This window comes from Salarias fasciatus, chromosome 4 (genome assembly GCF_902148845.1).
Source record: "Salarias fasciatus chromosome 4, fSalaFa1.1, whole genome shotgun sequence".
Classification (NCBI taxonomy): domain Eukaryota; kingdom Metazoa; phylum Chordata; class Actinopteri; order Blenniiformes; family Blenniidae; genus Salarias; species Salarias fasciatus.
Genome location: NC_043748.1, coordinates 15,395,951 through 15,417,150, shown reverse-complemented (window position 1 = coordinate 15,417,150; position 21,200 = coordinate 15,395,951). Strand labels below are relative to the sequence as shown.

The 21,200-nt window shown below is 43.2% G+C and overlaps 1 protein-coding gene across 1 annotated transcript in view; it reads left to right on the top strand.

Annotated features, from left to right (window-relative positions):
* The window catches only part of lmtk2 (lemur tyrosine kinase 2), a 28,602-nt gene extending 7,722 nt beyond the window's left edge, over positions 1 to 20,880 (top strand). The window contains exons 2-14 of the mRNA XM_030090617.1: positions 3,038 to 3,171; positions 4,476 to 4,629; positions 4,797 to 4,873; positions 5,159 to 5,277; positions 5,509 to 5,596; positions 9,258 to 9,388; positions 11,846 to 11,930; positions 14,241 to 14,362; positions 14,804 to 14,953; positions 15,042 to 18,087; positions 18,189 to 18,321; positions 18,394 to 18,648; positions 18,951 to 20,880. Coding sequence (XP_029946477.1) covers positions 3,038 to 3,171; positions 4,476 to 4,629; positions 4,797 to 4,873; positions 5,159 to 5,277; positions 5,509 to 5,596; positions 9,258 to 9,388; positions 11,846 to 11,930; positions 14,241 to 14,362; positions 14,804 to 14,953; positions 15,042 to 18,087; positions 18,189 to 18,321; positions 18,394 to 18,648; positions 18,951 to 18,979 — 4,523 coding nt within the window. The 3' untranslated portion in view covers positions 18,980 to 20,880. The remainder of the gene's footprint in view (positions 1 to 3,037; positions 3,172 to 4,475; positions 4,630 to 4,796; positions 4,874 to 5,158; positions 5,278 to 5,508; positions 5,597 to 9,257; positions 9,389 to 11,845; positions 11,931 to 14,240; positions 14,363 to 14,803; positions 14,954 to 15,041; positions 18,088 to 18,188; positions 18,322 to 18,393; positions 18,649 to 18,950) is intronic.
* Positions 20,881 to 21,200: the final 320 nt, after the last annotated feature.

Sequence of the window (21,200 nt, the reverse complement as noted above, 5' to 3'; positions counted from 1 at the left end):
TGAAAGTCATGTTCTGAAAAATTATCTGAGATCACATTGTCTAATGCTGAGTGGAAATCTTTGGGGTGTTATTGGACATCTTAAGGGATTTTACATTTAAAAGACTATTGGGAAAGTGGATCTGTTTCCTACAAAGCATCTGTGGTATAGTAAAGATAGGCCTTTTAAAATATGTCAAAGCCCAGAGTGGAATCTGGCCTGATATGCTGCAGTCATACTCACATGCTGATGTGAAGATATAACAGACCTAGGTGTGGATTTATAGTGAGGATGTATTCAGCACACGATTACATCTGTCAGAAATTTGTCGCTCAGCAGAAGCAGAGATGGTAGGTGTATCCTCTTTTCTCCAGCGGACTGAGTAGTTGACAAGCTACTGCCAGTGGGAGACAGAATAAACAGGAGAGACGAGAGCCGCACCCCTCTTTTAGAACACACTCTTTCTCAGTCGCACCTAAAATGTCTTGTTGAAATGTTACACAGTGGACTGAGATTGATGCATTGCATTACCTTTGTGACAGTTCTGTGAAAGGGAGTGAGATTACAGAATAATAAATCAAACATGTTCCACGCAGGTCTGCCAGTCAGACCTAAAGTGATACCCTTAAATGATGGGTCAAGCTTGAAGTGGGACGAATTGACTTTTCATGTCTTTTCACGGTTCATTCACAGTTGCTGCAGCGATGAGGGATGCAGTGACCATTAGTTGTCAAACTTTTGCAAATGAGCAGTGTAAAAGTGGACACGTGGTGAAAAAGCAAGTAAAGATGACTGAGGAGTATTGAAATGTATCATTCAGTGGCTGGTGGATAAAAAAATTCGAGACTTCATACTTTTTTTTTTTTAATCCAGTTGTGACGACTCTCCTCTTTGACACCAGGTGTGCCTAATCAAGAGCAGAGGGTCGTCACCCCGCTGAGCTACACCTGCCGTCAGTGGCACAGCTGTTTTTAATCACCTCTCTTCCAGTCTGATGTGGGACTCTCCAGCAGGAGCCCCAGCGGTCTGATTCTGGGTTTCTACTGTGGTCTGCAGTGCACGTTTCTGCCAATAAGCCTTTTTACTCATCACCACTCCATTGCTGTCTCTTCGTTTTGTTACAGCTTTGGATCCAAGTTGTAGCAAAATTCTTACTTAGGGTTTTACATTTTCAATTTTCTGTTAAAGGAAACGTCCGTTTCTGGACATGAACTCAACTGAATTGCATGTGGAAACTTTCTCACCTGCATCCAAGCAGCATTGTGCTATAAGAGACTTGCACTCCCTTGTTGTAACACAAAACAGCACAGGCACCAGCGGTAGCTGAGTGCATTTAAAGTCATCCGACTGACGCCCTCGGCAACAGTAACTGCGTGTATACACAACAGCGTGTGTATAAATACTGCAATGTTTTAGCCCAAAGTCTGGCAAAAAAGAAAAGTCATCCTAAGATGATTCTGCAACTAATCATTTCTTGATTTATTTGTTTTATTTTTCCCTTTTAAGTAATATTGCTGGTTGTATCCCTGTGTTATTTCTTTAAATATTTAATTTGTAAATAAACCAAAAAAAAAAAAACTGCAGTCCCTCTGCACTCCCCTTCACCAGAGCTACAAAATCAGTCAGGTCTTTTACTTGTAGTAGAACTGAGGGAGAACATGGGTATTTCTGTATGCATGGATGTAGCCATAAGTAACAAATGTATGTTTCATGCAGAGAAGTTAGTGACAGAACAGTTTTCCCTTTTCACTGATTGAAGGATTCTTTATTATCATATCAGTACCCAGTTACATGACGTGGTGTGAAATTCTCTCCTCGAGGCCACGGAATAGAATAAATTAATTAAAAATAGGATGAAAAATAATATAAATAGCAATAAAAAAGCAATATATACAGTGTTTGCAATAGTAAACAGATAAATAGGGATGCTATGTCATTGACAGGTGCAGAGCTACTGGACTTATATGCACTTGTGAAAAGTTCCATGCCGTGCTGCTTTAACACTTGACAGAGCCCTCATTACGGATTTGTGACATTTTAGCACTTTGTGGTCTATGATTGCCTTGAATTACAATTAAAGAAGGAACGTAAAATAGGAAAATGGATTTATTTTTTGGTCCTGTGAGATATTTCAGCAGATGTGACAACATCTGTTTCAGACAGATTTTTGTCTGTAAAACTATAACTGCGAGTGATGAGAACAATTAGGACTTAATTGTGCCAAAAGTTAACAAAATTACCCAGCATCCTGTAAACCTTTTAATAATTTTCACCAAGTTTCATGTTAAAAAAAAATGACTCCGAAATTGAGTTGCAGGCATTTCTCAGCATCTGTAATGCAACACCTCACTGCTGCTCAGTTTGGTTCATTCTGAATGAGAGGAGAAGAAGAAACATGCACGAGGCATTCTTTTTCTCCCACTGATAATGGAACTGGCTGCATTTTTTTTTTGTACTTCTTCTATTCACTCATACATTTTAAATGCTTCTGTGAAAAATGTCTCCTTGTGCTGAAACGGAGAGCGGTGCTTGTGTGTTTGTTGGAGGGCAGCAGTGCAGTGAGTGAGCTGCAGCTGAGCGGCGCAGTGGGTGGGTTGCGGAGCCCCTGTCAGCCCTGACACTTGAACTGCTGGGCCAGCAGCATCCTCCTGAGAGCAGACCCACACCTGCTGTCACTGCTGCTGCACCATCAGCGGCTAATTGGCCGGCGGATACCCCCACTACTGTCTGCTGATGGCTGATGAAAGACAGCAGTTGGGTGGTCTGGTGGGAGGAATTATTGCCACATCTTTTTTTTTTTTCTTTCTTCAAAGAAATGTAAATCTAAAAAAAAGTTTATTTTGTTGTTAGTCTGAAATGTCTTTGTTTTTGTAGACTTAAAGGAGGAGCGGATACAGCCCTACATGTGCTGCATCACTGTCAAACACACTCACATTGACGCTCGTTACCTAACAACAAGGCTGTCTCAGGATGTCTTTTGTTCTCTTCGCTATCATGTCTGAATCGCAGCCACCAATGTGAATGATTCAGCACCTTTTTCTGTGGTTTGTCTCTCCAGGTGGAGGCACAGTGGACACGCTGTCTGTGTCTCTCTACCTGTCCCTGGTCCTGTCGCTGATGGTGCTCATGGCCCTGGTGGTGTTGCTGGTGAACTGTGTGACCTGCTGCAAGGAAAGAGAGATCAACTTCAAGGTGAGAGTCGGGGAAGGCAGGTAGTGAGACGGGTGCAGCCTCACCTGCTCACACGCAGACACAGGCATGGCCGAATGACTGCGCCTTATAACTGTGTGCAGAGGAATCGCAAAGTAAAATATTTCAGTCGTGTCTTGATTTTAAATTGAATGGTTTCAGGCAAAAGCTCAGAAAAAGAAAAGCATGTCAAAAGAGTACAATATGTCATATCAAATTTGAGTGAATCACTGCTCCTACAACGTGAATGTCAGGGTCAGGCTCAGTGCAAAAGGGGAACTCGTGGACTGCAGACTTGACAGAAGGCTTTCAGTGAAGCCACAGAAGAAATTCTATGCCAAAGCATACTTATGAAAAATTGGCCGGCAGAACAGAAACAGCCATCAGGAAACTATTGAGCAATACAGGATCTGAGAGGTTCACTCAGAAGGATTGAAGCTATCAAGCCATCAGACATAAATGTGTTGTGGAAATGAAGTGTTTTACCTGCGATCCAGAGAAAAAAAGACAAGAACTCAATGGTGTAATGTCAGGTTTTGCTTGTATTTAACTCAGAGGCCAAACTGCTTTAAAATCCAATGTGAAATGTTGTAGTTAGTCTATCAACTGTGTTTTATGTAGGTCCAATATTAACACAGGGAGATTTTAGAACTTTTAGACAAGCTTCATGGAACTGCAGATTTACTTTTTGCTGCTGGACTGGTACCTGCTAAAACCACTTGTGTGCTGATCATAGTATTAATGTTTCTTTGCTGTTGGCCTGTGAGCCTCACCCGAACCCTGGATAAAATGCATGGAAATCAAGAGGAAGATGAGGGTTTTGTTATGTCCAGACCTGATTCCAAAGCCTGGCTGTCTTGCAGGTTTTGAGTTTCCTTCAGATTCAACACACCTGAATATAAGGGGTGTGCCATTACTAAGCTCTTCTGAAAGCCTGATCGCAAGCCACTCCTTGTAATCAGATGTGTTGGAACTGGGAAACAATACATGGTGGATAGTGGCGCTTCAATACCGGGATTAGATATCACTGTTAAAACCCACAATACAAATGAGCTTCAATCATCTGTGTGACTTCAGCAGCGTTTCAGACTGTCTTATGACACCAATAATAAATGCATATTAATAATAATATCAAATATTAAGTGAATCGGAAAGCATCATACAATTTACTGTTTTGGTTAAGTAAAGAAAAAAGTTCTTAAAGTTTACAAGTGTTTCTTATTTGATGGAGATATTTACCCTTTGTGACTTTTATACCACGGTTATCTTAGGAGTAATACTTTGCCTGTGTTTTTCTGTTGATGTAGGAGTTTGAAGACCACTTTGACGATGAGATCGACTTCACGCCGCCAGCAGAGGACACGCCCTCTATGCAGTCCCCAGCGGAGGTTTACACCCTCGCTGTGTCCCCTGTGGCGATGCCTGGACCTCCGCACCTCCAGCCACCGGCCCGCGTCACAGGTCACTTGCTCAGATGTTTAATCACCGAATATGAATGCACTAATTTGACACATGCATACTGATACAAATGTGATTTCCTTAAAATAAGTAGGGCATCTATTTAGATGTTGCTTGGAGAGAATCTTGTTTCAGCTTTTCTTTACATTGTTTTGTGTTTGGTGCCACAGAGGGATCCACGGGTTTCCAGGTAGCACGCCACAGTCTGAGTTACATCCAAGAGATCGGGAATGGCTGGTTTGGCCAGGTAATGACAGGTGTAACTTCAGTCAAGAAACAAAAACTGTTGAATGTGATCATTCTGTGCAGAAAAACATGGAAGTAATGCCAATTGAGGCTGAGTGGCTCTGTTCAGTTTTAGTGTTTACGAACAGATTATTTTTACCGCTTATTTTCCAATTGTCCTACAGATAAGTAAATATTCAGTTGCCTGTTTTTTTTCCTCTGCTATTGTGGTTGATTTTAGTGTTTGCATGTGATCCGACGGGCTTCTTGTTTTTTCTAATGTGCCTGTTGTCCTTTGCGACGTCAGGTCCTGCTTAGTGAAATCTACACAGACCCTGGTGGAACCAGAGTGGTGGTGAAAGAGTTAAAAGCTAATGCAAGTGCTAAGGAGCAGAATGACTTCCTGCAGCAGGGGGATCCATACAGGTAAACACCGATGTTTTTCCTCTTTCAATACAAGTGCATGTGAGGCTAAAGTGGTAAAAATAGCTGCATGACATCACTGTAATATTTAGCAGCGCCCTCTGTCTTCCTTCAGCCTCATTGCATCAGACTCAACCTACTCCACCAGGATTTTTAAAATAATTTTTCCCCCCATAGATTTTTCTGCTGTATTAATCGTTAAACCAATAAGTTTTCATTTTTATTCGTCTTCAGAGTGCTGCAGCACCCAAACATCCTCCAGTGCCTCGGACAGTGTGTCGAGGCCATTCCTTTCCTGCTTGTCTTTGAATACTGTGAAATGGTGAGTATAAAAGCAATTGATTTTGTCAACCTCAGAATAAAGAATTCTCCCCATGCTGATGGAAAATAAATGTTCCAGTCTATACATGTCTATGCATGTTTCCTTGTTTATGAGTGTTCGATGGTTGCGAGATGGTTGGTACTTCTTGGTCTTTTTTTAGCACCTCAGCACTCAGAGGGTCTCACGAATTGAGAAGCCTGAGAATAAGCTCCTGTCAGTGTGTTAAGCTTCCAAATTCATGGGGCAAGACATTAAAAACTGTCTGTCAAATTTCCATAAGTGTCCCGACTCCAAACTGAACACTTACTCTGTCACTCTCAATCCACCACTCCATTTACCTTAACATACCGAGCTGACTCAGTCCCCATCACGGCAGCTGATTTATTCTCTGTTCCTCTTTATCTATTCTTGGTGGGCCGGGCCCTGACTGAGGGGAGCTCCCTCTCATCTCTCCTTCCCTTCTCCATCTGCAGTCGCATAGTTAATCTAAGCCTGGGACTTCTCACATTCCCACTTCTCCCAGTAAAGCAACAGGCTCGATTTACGCTCCTCTGGTGTCGGCTCCACCAGTTGCTGTGTTTGTGCATTTTTATGGCCGTCACCTTGTGTTTGTTGGTGGGTGTTGGGTCCTGTTGAAGGTGGATTTCGATGTTGCTATGGAAACCCACTGGAGTGAACAGCAACAAGTGCAATAAGCCACAGTGCTGCTAAAAAGATGCAACTCTCTGTTTTTCTGTTTATTGTGTCTAAAAAAACAAAATAAACAATGAGTAGTTTGGTGAAGAACAGCACATCACGTAATAAACTATTTTTTAATTTTCTTTTTTTTTCCATTGGATATTAGCTGCCTGTGTGTAAACATGTGATCAACAGTCTCGCAATGTAACATATCTTTAATGACATTGTGAAAGAATCATTGTTACAATAAAAATCAGTCCAGCGTTACAGAATGCTCCGAGTCTCCACATCACCATCTTATTTCCCTGACCTGGTAGCGTTGCCAGCAGACTCTGGGGCAGCTCCCCCTTGCCAGGCGTTGCGTAACATTGTCGGGTTTGGGTATTGTCAGCTGCCCAGACCTGGCAGACGTCCTGGCATTGTGGTCTTCCCCAGCCAGCTCGAGTAAAGCCTCTGACAGGGCATGGAAATGAGTCAAGGTGAATGAATTATCACAGGCGTATGCGAGTCATTGGCGAAGATAGCGTGATGAAGGGCAGGTCCTGTTTGGTGAAGGCGATAATGTGTGAGGGTAGCACAACTGAGTGATGCCAATGATCGTTATTCCTCACGGGTTCAAGAGTTTTGAGGGATCCCAACGGGATATTGTGTTCCATAGCGTGTTTTTAATTTTTTTAATCCATCAATTAAATTTTCTTTGCTTTCTCTTTGTTTGAAAACGAGACATGTTGAAAGAATGTGGTCAAGTTTGAAGCTTTTGTTCTGCATTTTAAGTAAAAGATCACTTTGTCCTTGGCTTCTTGCTACTTGAGGTCATGTCAGTCACCCACTGGATGTCGAAGCATGAAATGTGATATTGCAGCTGCGCGTTGGACAAGGTGAATCCCAAAAAGCCAGTATACTGTGATGTTCTCTCTGACAACCTGCTGATTGATGGAGGTTTTTCCATCCTGTATCACCCGTGCTGGGTAACCCTGACTCAAAGCATTTTAGACATCAAAATACATCCAGCAACTGGTGCAGGGGCCACAGAATGTCACATGCCATAGTGGGAGTGACAGCGTCTAATGCATGGACTGTCTGCTCGGTGCCTGGCTCAGCGTCACAAACAGCCAGCTGACTCCTGGCTTTCGAAAGTTGTTGATCTTCCTTCTTTATTACCGTTGTAAAACAACAATCAGTGCTCCTACCTTTGCGCTCCCTTATTGGTATAGTTTTTTTTTTTTTCTTAACGCCCAGGGAAGATCATATGTAATGAAGCATAGTGAGCATTATTCACCTTGTGGGTAAAGTCGCTCTTATGTGATTACTGACCTTTTTCCTGTCTATAGGCTAATTGGCCTTTTCAGATCTTGCTTCGCTGATTGTAACATTCTTTAAATTGCAAGAGACTGAGACATCTTTAGTCACGCCGATTGGCAGAGTTCCTTCTGCATTAGCTCGATCACTGTGTTTAAGTTTTGAGTGAACGAGCCAGTAATCTGCTTGTAGTTTCCACAAGCAGCTCTTAAAATAGCTTGATCTCCCCCCCCAACAATTTGATTGTGTACTGGCGGCACTTATGGGCCGAGAACTTGGCACACTCTGGATTTTTATGTGCCAGACAGAAGACCCAATAGTTTTTTTTTTATCATTTCACAGTTAATGTTACCTCATTTACAGCATCTGATCCCCCTCGAACTCAAACCTCATCATCTGCCAGCTTCACAATTACAGACAGGCATCGCTTACCATACATCTGACATGGCTCCTCACAGAAGAACCTTTTGCAGAGCTGCTTTTTTTCTTTTTTTGATTTTTGTGTGTGTGTTTTTGTGTGTGTGTATGCGGAGGTGAATGTGGAAGAAGCAAACAAATAGAGCTTACATAAGACCACTGATCTAAGCTGCTTGCAAAGAAATAGCTCAAGGAAAAGTAAACCCTTTGTAAACACACACACACACACACACACACACACACACACAAACAGCATCCCAGCACACGCGGGACTGCATGCTTGGTAATTGCATGTGACTTGACATTTTTAACAAAAACTCCTCGTATTGTGTAGCTCCAGTGAGTGTACAGTATGTTCTCTGCAGCTCGTTCCTCAGGGGAGCTCCTTTCTGCTGGCTAATTGGGAATCTCCTTCACTGCAGCTAATCTCAAAAGCAGCAATAACTCGAACAGACGTTCCCCGCTTCTGCTGTTCGAGTTAAACTGTTAAATACTGACATTCAGTCAAAGCACATTCACAAATGAATCTCTTTGCACCACTTTGGGGGGGGAAATAGAGTAGATAATGCTGTGTTGACAGTACAGCAGCCACATTTTGTTGGATTTTGGTGAATGGTAACCACAGGTGTCCATTTGAAAAAAAAGCACTGTTATGACAACTTCAAGGCAGCTGAAGTCATTTTAGAGTAAAGGTCTGCTGTCCTTCAGTGCAGATATTTTGAATGAACCGAGGTCAACTCTTTGTGGCAGATTTGTTATCGTGCATTGACCTCGCACACAACTGCCATCATGTGACAATGAGTTTTCCACATTCAGACATAATAATTTCCTTGATCCTTTTCCACCTGTTTGACTTTGTTTATTGTCTTGAAGTGTAGCTTAAATGCCTTTTCCTCCATTTTCCTCAAACACCTTGTTCTTTCTCCCGGTTTCTGAGCCCTGAAACCGAACCAGACACAAGCTCAGTGTATTTCTCTGATCTGAGCCGGACTCTTTTATTTATAAATCCATGTGACACAGCATGGGGCTCCATTAAAGAGTGTTACCCTTATTTGGTTCTGTCCCACCTCAGCAGAGAGAAGTGCTGAGGAGACAGGAGCCGGGGAGTGTGCTGCCTCTGTGTGGCCATTTCTACACATTGCATTTAATTCCAACCACCCGTCAAACATCGACTACTGCAAATAAACAAATAGGCTTCTGTTTGATCTGTCACTTTGTTTGGTATTGATGTGCTCCTGAACCGGTGTGTCTGTGTGTGCCTGTACAGGGGGATCTGCGGGGCTACCTGTCTCAGCAGGATTGGATGTTCAGAAACGCTGAGTTGCTGCAGCTGCAGAGGATGGCCTGTGAAATTGCTGCTGGTGTCACTCACCTTCACAAACACAACTTCCTGCACAGGTAGCACTTCAGGACTGCAACACTTAAGCAAGCAAAGAGATTTTTGATCCACTAAGCTAAGCATTGTGTTGTTTTTTTTTCCACCCTGCAACACTTAAATCGAGCTACTGTTAATGAAATGAATACAAGACTCAAACACTGACTGCATGACTGATTAGCATCCTTATTTCACCAGAGAAATGATGATAAAATGTTTCTTTTGATTAAGTTATTTGATTTTTTTTTAACAACTGTTTTTTTTTTATTTTTAGGTTGACAAAAATATCTAAAGTGTGCCATAACAGAATTTAAATATTGCTGTCTCTTGTCTTTTGGCAATTTTTTTTTTCTTGTCATATACTCCTTGTAGTCTATAATACACACATGTTACTTGGTATGTCAGTGTCATGTGGTAAGTACACAATCATAAATGTACGATATGATTATGGTCAACTGTTAGTTTTACTTTAGTGCTGACTGTCCAACCCGCCTCTTGAGTACCAGTGTTCTCCAAAAAAGGTGTGTACAGCAGAGAGGTTGCATTTCATTTTCATTTTTACCCCAGCCTGTACGGGACGTCTGGCTAGGAGCCAGCAGGGGTACGGCTGGGTGGGGGGGGTGTTGGGAACTGGGGGCTTGGGGGTAACATACGATGCTCAGCTCATCAGCTCTATTTTGCATGCTCAGAATAAGCTTAGACGGTTCCAATTACACAGCTCCCATGCATTGCCACAGTGTCAGCTGTCCACTGCCAGAGGGATATGATGATTCTGCTCTTTGCATGTAAAAGGATAGCCTCATATTGGTCGTTGTGTTTTAATCCTTGTTACAACTCGAAGAGAGTGTTACAAGCGTCTCTCAATGTGGACTAATTTTAATTTACAATCGTAAAAATATTTCGGTGGCACTTTAAACCACACACACACAAAAATAATACTAAAGAAAGGTTTCACCAGCAGAATGGCAGATCGTGGCCTCATGCTGGCAGAGTGAAGAGAGTGGAGACAGTGTTGCACCACAGACACAAAACCCCCAGAGACGAGTGCTGTTTGGACTGATATGAAAGGCTGAAACCTCAGCCTCGCAATGTCAGAGTCAGAATGGGCCCACAAAGAAGCAAAACAGACAGTGTGTGGAATGAACTTACAAGAAACTGTGGAACGACTGGATCTCTCAGAAATAACCCCATTCACATCATCTGCTCAAGCAGGTTTCTACTTTCAAATTTTCCCGTCAAGTTCTTCTAACCATTTTTGTAAATGGATGTTTATCATCAACTCTTAAAGTTATGTGATTTAACAAGGATGTACATTATCCCAGTTTTAATTGAGAGCATCACATGGTGTTTCCAGTGTGTTGACAATGAAGTTAAGGCATTTTAAAGGTTTTAGTCACTGAAATCATGAGAATTTTATGTAACTCCCATGGAACAGGTGAGTTTTGTAAACTGTAAAACATTAACAAATGTTCCTAATGTCTTGACGGGTGAAAGAAATTATTTTTAGTTCTATGTCGAGATCTTTCTTTCATTTTGTCTGTTATGACGTGTTAAGTTTGAATCTCGCTTCACAGAAATGATAAATGAGATTATGTGGTGGACCGGAAGCCTCCCATTCTAACATGTTTGTCTGTAGCCTCACTTTAAGAAGAAGAGGCAGCAATCAGTTCCATTGCATGCATTAGCCTTGTAGGGTAAGAGCTTGGACTTGTTTCCCCCTGTTGTGTTACTGTATGTTGGGCCATCAGCCAGCAGCAGAGGACAGACTGACAGGAGGGTTTAAAATACATCTCCATTTATCTTCCAGGGGTTTCAGTGGGTCTGACAGTAGCTGGGCAGTGTGCACGCAAGAACACTCGTGTCAGCAGTGTTTGTCATTGGACGGGTGAAAGGACTTGAGACTTGTGCAGTGAGAATGCTGCAGGGCTGAAGGGAAACCAAAGCCTGCCTGCCTGCCTGCCTGCCTGCCTCTCCACTGACTGTGAATAAACCACCATATGTCTGCCTAGCATGAAGTCAGAGCCCAGAACTCGTTACGCCCTCTCCTGGCAGACAGACAAATTTATCCGAGCTGAGTTTCCCTCGAGAAACTCTGCCGTACCATTGGATGTGCGAGTCGGGAATAGACCCTGTATAAATCCAGTGTGAATCAGTGTGAAGATCCAAGAAAAATATGACGGCCCTTGATCTAATTTGTTGACGGTGCCAAAATCATGAGTAGCAGACTGTCTTCCCTCATCTCAGTCTTTGGGCTTAAAATGGTGTTTCTAAAGTTTCTGTACACAATACGTTATAACATATATTGCATTATAAACAGAGGACAGTGCACAAGGTAAACAAAACTAAATACCAACAATGTGGATTAGCAAAATATTTCTTCACAGTGATAATACTCTCTTTTAGAATATATGAACAGTTTGGTGTGTGTTGTTGAAATGATCCACTCAGTGATTCTGTTGTGTTTGTTCATATAATTTCAGTGACTTGGCTCTGAGGAACTGCTATCTAACTGCAGATCTTACCGTCAAAGTGGGAGACTATGGGATTGGACCCTACAGATACAAAGTAAGTGGGAATACCCCAATTTTTAATCTTAGCAGCTCACTTCCTTGTATGCCCCTGTAAACACCTCTTGTAATGAAATCCTGCTTACACAAATATACTGTATCGGTCTGAATATAAGACAAACCCTTGTTTTACAAGGGTCAAGTCAATTTTATTGAATTTATTATAGTTTCATGTGTACAATCTCTTTTGTCCTCAGCCTGTTTCTCACACAGATCTCCTTCCTTGCTTATTTTGCTCCCGCTGTTGTTTCTCTCATGCTGCTCCTCCCTCAGCTCGTCATCCAAAGCATTTGAGCTGCAGTATCTTAAAGGAATACTCCGAAGATTTTTGACACACACCCTATCCCTATCATTGACAAAGTTAGACAAGCTCATAAATACCTTTTTTGTGTCTCTGCGTCCAGTGGCTGGTTCCCAGCTGTTAGCATTGTAGTTAGCTTAGCTCAATTGCTGGAGGTGAATAAGGAACAGAGCCAGACTGACAAAAGTGGACAAAATACTCCTTCCAGTGGTCCAGGGGATGGCGTATTGGCACGTGAAGTAAATCCGAATGGTTACAAAACATTTTAAAAGACGTGTTTTGTTTTCAATCCGTTAAAATAACATTTTGATACACACAGACCTGCGCATGCGCAGTGCTCCGCGGAAGGATATACCGGAGCACAGCAGTAGAAGCATAGACTCAGCCCCTGTGCGCCTGGTATATCCTTCCACGGAGCACTATGCTTGTGCAGATCTGTGTGTATCAAAACATTATTTTAACGGATTAGAAAGATAACACGTCTTTTAAAAGGTTTTATAACCATTCGGATTTACTTCACGTGCTAATACGCCATCCCCTGGACCACTGGAAGGAGTATTTTGTCCACTTTCGTCAGTCCGGCTCTGTTTCCTATTGACTTCCAGCAATTGAGCCAAGCTAACTACGATGCTAACAGCTGGGAACCAGCCACTGGACGAAGAGACACAAAAAAGGTATTTATGAGCTTGTCTAACTTTGTCATTGATAGGGATAGGGCGTGGGTCCAAAATCTTTGGAGTATTCCTTTAAAGCTTTTGACTAGCTTGTTAAGGACAATATCCAGCATTTTCAGCTGGCCCCCATGCTTTTCTGACTGTAAGACCCCAAATATAACATGGACCCACTTTTCAGACCCATTTACAGAAAACTAAAATGCCCGTCTTATCTTTGGACCAGTACGGGACAATTAAATAGACCGACTCTGGTCAAACATGTACTGTGAAATAGTTTATACTAAGAAAACTAACTAAAAAAAGGATTTTTAACAAAAATGCACTGACAAATTTTATTTGAAAAGCTATTTTGATCAAACATGGATGATTTTGTTCCTCCAGATAATAAAGTCCTAAAAACCAGTCAGAGAAGGATATCCAGAGAAAGTCAAGAGATAATAAAGAGCGCACATCAATCATAGGAAGACAGAAAAACAAACAGAACATACCCTGGTTTAAAACTGGGTCGTACTGATGTCAAAGTACACCAATAAAGTGCCAGCTGATGGGCAGCTAATGGAGGCTTGATGAATCAAAAGTCTGTCCAAAATTTGACTCTCAAAACACTTTCTAATCACTTCTAGAATGAGTAAAGCAGAAATGACAAAACTATGAACATCGCAGCTTATTTTTTGAGCTGAGCCACAAATAAAACAGTCTCGTCTGCTGAGTTCTAACATAACTGTTTTCCAAAACAACTTTGGTATTCACAGGGCACAGACTGAAATCCAAATGGTGTGAAAAAACACTGTTGTCCTGATGTGCTGTTGGTCTGACTCATGTTTTGACCAGAAACATCACTGGTCCAGGCTGTATTGTTTCCCTGTTTGTTGTGCTTACTCTTATAATCTTCAGTCGTATGGTAAACAAGACGTTCTTGTTTCAGCTGCGTGTCCAACTCTTGTTGCGCAATCATCCTCAAATGACCTAAGAGAAAATAAATCATCAGTATGAGAGCGTTTGCTTTGATCATCTGCGTATTTCAGAGAAGAATCAAGATCGTCTTCTCGTGTAACCTGAAGCAGTGCATATGTCCTGAGGCACTTCTGTCTGGCGGCATTCTTTAAATACTGCTGACTTGTCAGTTTGGCTGTCTGAATATAATACTCGTAGATAAGGTCACCCAGTGAATCTATTTTTGTAAAGAAAGGGGGACACAAAGTGAGAGTGCTCTGTCAGTTTTTCCCTGATGGTGTGCAGTTTAATGTTATTTGCTGCGTTCCCTAGGTCAAGCTCCCTTTTTAAAGGAAAGGTCGTAAAATGTGTCTAACTCGTTTTTAAACTGTCACTTTAGGAGGATTACATCATCACGGAGGACGATGTGTTTGCGCCTCTTCGCTGGCTGGCTCCCGAGCTGGTGGGCGAGCGTCATGGGGGCGTCATTTCAATGGAGCAGACCAAACCCAGCAATGTGTGGTAGGTTCCAAATCTCGGCGAATAGTAGCTACCAGCGAGCCGCTATCCAACTCCAGTATGGTTTGAATGCATCTGCTGAGCTGAAGCAAAGGGCCCCGATACAGACACGACTTAGGTCGCTCTGCTGTAGACATGTAGCAAAAGAAGAGAGTGAGACTTGAAGAAAGAGATGAAGACACATTGCTAAATAAACATCTATATGAAATAAACTCTTCCAATCCTTTCACTGACTTTACACCTAATAAAAAAATTTCAGTTCATATTAAAGTAACTTCATCTTGCCCTGACTAAGATTATATGATAATTAGGTTATTCCCCAGTCAAAGCAAAACTTAACTTGTCATTTATTTATCACTAGCTCTGATTTGATAGTCATGAATATGTCTATGATTAGATTTGAAAGTTTCAGGTGGTCATGTTTATGTCATTTGTCGTCTGTAGGGCATTGGGGGTCACATTGTGGGAGCTTTTTGAGAATGCGGCTCAGCCATACCCGCATTTTTCCGACCGGGAGGTGCTGAATCACGTCATCAAGGAGCAACAAGTCAAGCTTTTCAAACCACAACTGGAGCTTCCATATTCTGACCGATGGTGAGACTCCTGACCATATCAATTTGAGGAAATTCCACAAATACTTTGAATTAAAGGATGGTGATCATGGAATGTGTTTTTCTTTCAGGTATGAGGTCTTGCAGTTCTGCTGGCTGTCCCCAGACAAGCGGGCCACAGCAGAGGAAGTGCACCGTTTGCTTATATATCTGCGCATGCAAGGTCAAAAGGACATGGAAGAAGACTTCGAGCAACGGTGGGATGCACTCAAGCCTAACCCCACCGCACGGCAGACCACTGTCAGCCACTCCTCCTTTCCGATCTTGGAACAGTTTGCCGACGACGCCCTGCGACAGGAGATAGACGAAGTCCTCACCGTCACTGAAACAAGCAAAGGTCTCAGCTTTGAGTATGTTTGGGAGGCAGCGAAGCATGACCACTACGACAGCAGTCATGGGCGCTCAGGCATGGACACAACACTAAACTACCACAGCATGTTCTTTCCCGTGTCCAGTGAGGACATTCAGGCCCATTTCCCCGATCCCCTGACCAGAGCAGACAGTGGAAGCCCCCCCTCGGGGATTCCTGGGGTTGTGCCAGTGTTTGATGCACAGAAGCCATCAAATGGGAATGAATATTACATCCAGCTGGAGGAACAGGGACAGGGCACTGGTGGGAATGAGGAGGATACAGGACAAGACATGGGCTTCAGTTCAAGCCGGCAAGACTTTGTTGTTCTCCAAGATGTCCGTCTGGATGAGTCGAGCACAGAGGCTGACTTTTTCCATCAAAGTATAGACTCAAAGGATTCGTATTTACCTGACAGTCACATCTGGTCGTCTCTTGAAAATGACAGTCCGTACCACACCAACATATTCACCGAAGGGGGCAAGCAAGACGATTCTCCGTCATGGAGACAAGGGTTTATGGAGCTTCCAGAGCGCAATGGGAACCCTTTCCTCGAGGCTGAACCCTTAGATTTACAGGACGTGAATGCAAATAAACGCTACGGGGATTCTTTTTTAGGGGACGCTTCTCCCCCAGCAGTTTCTGTGGAAGTGAGGGGGGAGAATACAGACCTTCTTAATTCTGAAAAACTAAGTGAGAATTTCATGTTTCTCAAAGACCGTGGTTTGATAAAAGAGGGCTCCGGTTTCTTGAGTCCACAGCAGAATTTCCTGTCTCCTGGCATGGTCCACGAACCAGAAGAAAGATTTAAAATGAGTTCTTGGGACAATCTTGAGAATTTAGGCAGCTTAAACACAGCCGACCCTTATTTAAAACCCACAGCAAGTAGCACATCCTCAAGACACAAACTTTTAGACTCTCCAAGTACCAGTTTGGAGGAGTTCAATCAGTCTCTGGTAGAAAACGAAACACTGGTGCCTTCCATTACTGTGGTCTCAGAAGACGACTCGAGCATCCCGCTGCCTGTTAGAAATAGTTCTTCCACTGAAGACCTTGGTCTGCTGCAATCCTCACACAGAGGTGCAGACTCTGGCTTTGATTCTACCTCAGAGAGATTTGAGGTTGTCATCAGTCAAACTGATGACCGCGCCCCTGCTTTCTCTGACAGTGCCACTACAGACTCATTGTGCACAGATGCCAAAATTCCCAGCCTTGCAGATGACCTCGAAACCTCAAAGGATCGTACGCAACCCACAGAACGTCAAATGCCTGAAAATGTACAAGTTGAAGCATCGTCTTTGGACAATGGGCAAAATGAAGACTTGACAAGCAACGACCTGTTAAGTGAGCTCATTGAAGATAATGATCTTGAACTGGAAACAACCCTGTCTGATCATGAAGAATCTTTTTTGGATTCTAATGGTCGCCCCCTTGTTCGATCCTCTCTGCTGGTGTCCGGTCCTTCTTCGGACCAGATCAGCCAGGACAGTTTACTGGAGGACAGCATGTCCACCACTGTCCCAACTGGTGACAACTCAGCAGAAACACCGGACTCTTTAGACTCTCTTGACATACACAGACTTGGAGAACAGGGAGAGGAGCTAAATGCTCCACTAGCCCAACACAAACTCCAGCCTCCTTACAAGATCTCAGATAGTGGCTACGAGACGGAAAACCTGGAGTCTCCTGAGTGGAACTCTCAGCCAAGTGCCAGAGACTCTTCTCCTGCTAAAAATGGCATGAGTGTTACCAAAGAAGAGGAGACAGAGGAGCTCACAGCTGGAACTAATTTTGTCCCACCAAAAATTGTCATCTCTGAAGTGGAGGGTGCGCTGGATGCTCACAGCGATGATCCCAGCGAGAACCAGGAGCCCGACCAAGCAGCTCCCGCTGAGGAACCCGTCATCGGGAGTAGCTACAGAGACTCCGCTTACTTCTCCGACAATGAATCAGAGCCTGAGAAGAAGGCCGAGGAAACATCTGCGGGAGGTTCAGCTGAAGTCGCGTGGCTGAGGAGCTCTGCTGATTCCAGCTCTGGGGACTCTGGGGCGACTGCACAGGAGGTTTCTGGGAGAGAAGATGTTCAACCTCTTTCTCACCAAGAACCCTCTGTAGTCACTGAAGCACAGGTTGAAGTTTCAGAAACAGCTGAAGATAAATTTGAGGACATGCCTCCAGAGGCAGATTCAGATATTACACTGAATAGTGAGAGCAAGGTGACGCAGCCCAACAGCAGCCATAAGGAAGATGGATTTAAAGAGGAGTCTTACGAAGACACAGTAGTTCCTGATGAGCAGGGCCCATCAGAAGATTTAGAATCCCCTCCTCTTGCTCCTGCCCCGTCAACGACGGTGCCAGAAATCGCCGTCCACACAAAACTCACCAGGACTTACGCCACCGACGGCCACAAGATCAAGGAGCCGGACGTGGAGGGGCGCTATCTGGGGCGGCGGGACGGTTTGGGGTTAGAGGGGCAGGAAGACGGCATGGACGCCGACGAAGAGGACGAGAACAGCGACGACTCGGACGACGACGTCCGCGGCTACAACCTGCACAGCTCCAGCTCGGAAAGCGAGGACGAGGCGGTGCACCCGGTGCCGCTCATCATCTCGGACGACAGCACAGCGAAGAACCTGAAGGGCCTGCTGAAACCCACAAACCTGAACATCGAGGTGTCGTCCTCTCACTCGTCTGCGAGGTGCAACGCAGATAACGCCAGAAGAGCCGTGTCTTTCTTCGACGATGTCACCGTTTACTTGTTTGACCAGGTAACGTCGTCATCTATGGTCGGACAGTTCTGCAGTGGTGGTTAATAAACTCTGTACGTGTGGCTTTTTTTCTGATTATTGTCCTCGGTCTTTTCATTCAGGAGACACCCACCAAGGAACTGGGAGACCACTCGTCTGGCTCACACAGTCCGGTCCCAGAGTTCAGCAGCCCTGCGCCCACAGCCGGCTACCTGAACCGCTTCGCCAACTCTGAAAGCTCGACAGACGAAGAAGGTAAGACCGACACATGAGTGTATCGCTCGTTTTCTCCGTGCGCTCCTTCTCACTCCTGGAAAAATTCCTCAGGCGGCGGTTTTGAGTGGGACGATGACTTCTCCTCGCCCGCGCCCGCCTTCGTGCCCAAGGCAGACAAAGAGTCGGTGTCGAAGGCGACGTCCTTCCCCGCCGCCTCGGGCTTCTCCTCTCCGGCGTCGATTGCAGGACGTGTGCTGGAGCCCAGCTGGAACACCTCGTCGAACTACTCCCGGTTCTCCATCTCGCCGGCGAGCATCGCCAGCTTCTCCCTGACGCACCTGACCGACTCTGACATCGAACAAGGAGGCAAGTTGATTTGTTTCTTAAATTAAGATACTTTTACTTTGAAATTAGTAAAAAAAAATAAATTGCCACTAGAACAAGTGAAAATTTTCTTGATTTCAGAGAATTTTCTCTTAAATCAAGCCTTTCTATCTTGATGAAAGATAATATTTAAGTGAATTTATCTTAAAACAAGTAAAAATGAGACATTTTCACTCAAAACAAGTTTAAAAAAACTTGCTCAGATTTGGAGTTTTTGCAGTGTAGAATAACATTTAATTTCAGTCAATCTTAGGTGTTAAAACTTTTTCTTCTGGTCACACCAGGAAGCAGTGAGGATGGAGAGAAAGACTAGAGGACCACTTCACGTCGCTCTTCTGAGGAACGAAGCTACGCTCGCACTTTCTGGAACCGGCCGAACTCGGACAGACGACACGGTTTGTGGGAACAAGCTGTGGATGCTCCTCTCAGGCAGAACAGTTCTCAGTGGAGTTTGACCTGAGAACGAAGACTGTAAACTGACTTTCAGCAAATAACAACAGACGAGTCCAAGTCCCGGTCTGAGCCAAATCACCTCTCCAGCTCCATGAGTGTGTGTGATTTTTAGTTCGGTGCAATTCCGACCAGGAAAAAGGAGGAAGAGAAAAAAAAAAAAAGAAGTAAAATTAACCAGGTGTAGCTTCTTAAAATGTTTGCTTTAAAGACTCGTCACACATATTCCAGGTGTTTGGCTGCTTCTTTTTGTTGTGTGTCAAAGTGCACTCCTTTTCCAGGACTTTTCTTCAAGCAAAAGAAAACAAAAGAATTAAGTTCTGAATCAACAAATTCACTACACTGAGCGATCAGACTTTATCACTACGACGGGAATAAGCTCTTTGATTTCAGCCGACAGAAGTAAAGCAGAATCTGCATCATTGTTAATTTTTTATTTTGCTCTTTTCATGTTGTGCGATTATTTCAGTGGTTGCCTTTCTTCAGAAGATTTGTTTTCGTCAACTTCCTGACGAGTTTCACAGCGGCTTTCTAACTGCAGAGAAACTGTTTGTGGTATCCTTCTGTAGCAGCATTTGAATGAAAAAAAAAATATATGTGAGCGAAGGTAACCAAGCATCAGCTGATGGTAAAACTCCCACCTCCTCCTCCTCCGCGGAGGCGACACACTGTATATTCCTTTGTGTTTTAAAAGGAACATTTACAGCAAGAGTCATTTTTTGATGGAACTGCAAGACGGTTGTTTGGGAAAACTCCAGTCGTTGATTTTTCTAAAGCTTTATTTCATCTCGTGAAATGTGCAGGAAGTTCCACAGACGGTTTGGTAACCTCCGTTCGTTATCAACACTACAGAGTTCCCAATCAGAAAAAAAAAAAAAAAGATGTGAATAAAGCGGGAAATTTTATTTTTTGATGTCTCGAGCAGTTTGAAAACAGATGTGCAATGAAATTGTTTTTTTCTTTTTTTTTTTTGACTAAATTTGCAAGTTCATAGGACGGCCTATTGAACATGGCGGCGTTTCTGCAGGGACGCCACAAGAACTCACTACGAGAACAAAAAAAAAACAAACAGAAACACGCTGCTGCTTTTTTGAACATGGGTGTCAAGGACAGAGTTGTTTGCCTTTTTTTTTTTTTAAGTCAAACTCGCTTAAGAGAGTGTTCCGATGGCGTTTTCATAATCGTGAAATGCTGGTCGCCTCTGGTTGTGCAGGGTTGTCAGAGGATGATTGAAATCCGCATCGATACGCGTCCATGTGCTCATCGAACGTTTGAAGCTCTCGTACAGTACAGCTACTGTACAGACCTCAACTTTTAACGGTTCCGTCATCTTGGATATCTCGTCACGGACCACCCGATTGAAAAATCACCCGTATTAGATAAATGTCCATCTCACATGCTCCTTACAGAAGACACTGTATGTTAGACAACCTCTGTTGAAAACCAGCAGCCTCTGCTTCACTTAAACTTGAACATCTATTTAAAGAAATCTTTGTTTTATTTGACTACAGTATATGTTTGCTTAATCTTGCACATTTGAGAAATGTAACTTAATGTTGAACTGTACTGATGTATATAAATGTTAATTTTTTTTTTGTTTTTTTCCCTCTTTTTGTCTGTAAATGGGAAATGATGTAACTGAGTTGTAGGTATGAGGTTTCATTTTGTAAAGCTGAGTTGAATCAGAGGAACATATCACAGTCATCAGCTTCAAAGCAGTTAAATTAAGACACAAAAGCAGATGTGAAATTGTCGTCCTTAAAACTTGTAGATTTAAAAAAATATTTTTACTTCATATTGATCATGCTTACTGTAATTGAATGAAATGTTTATAATTACACTGTTTAATATGAAAATAAATGCAAATGAACTTCTACTTGATGGTTTGGTTCGTCCTGAATTGAATATAGGAATGGGATCACGCAGTGGCTTTCTGTGTGGAGTTTGCATGTTCTTTCTGGGTTTATGCCCACAGTTTGAAGTCACTTGGTGAAGGTGCAGTGCTTAAGATTCAAAGATTATATTCTGATATCATGTGAAGAGTGTAGTAATTATTTGAAAGCATCCCCACTCATAATGATCTC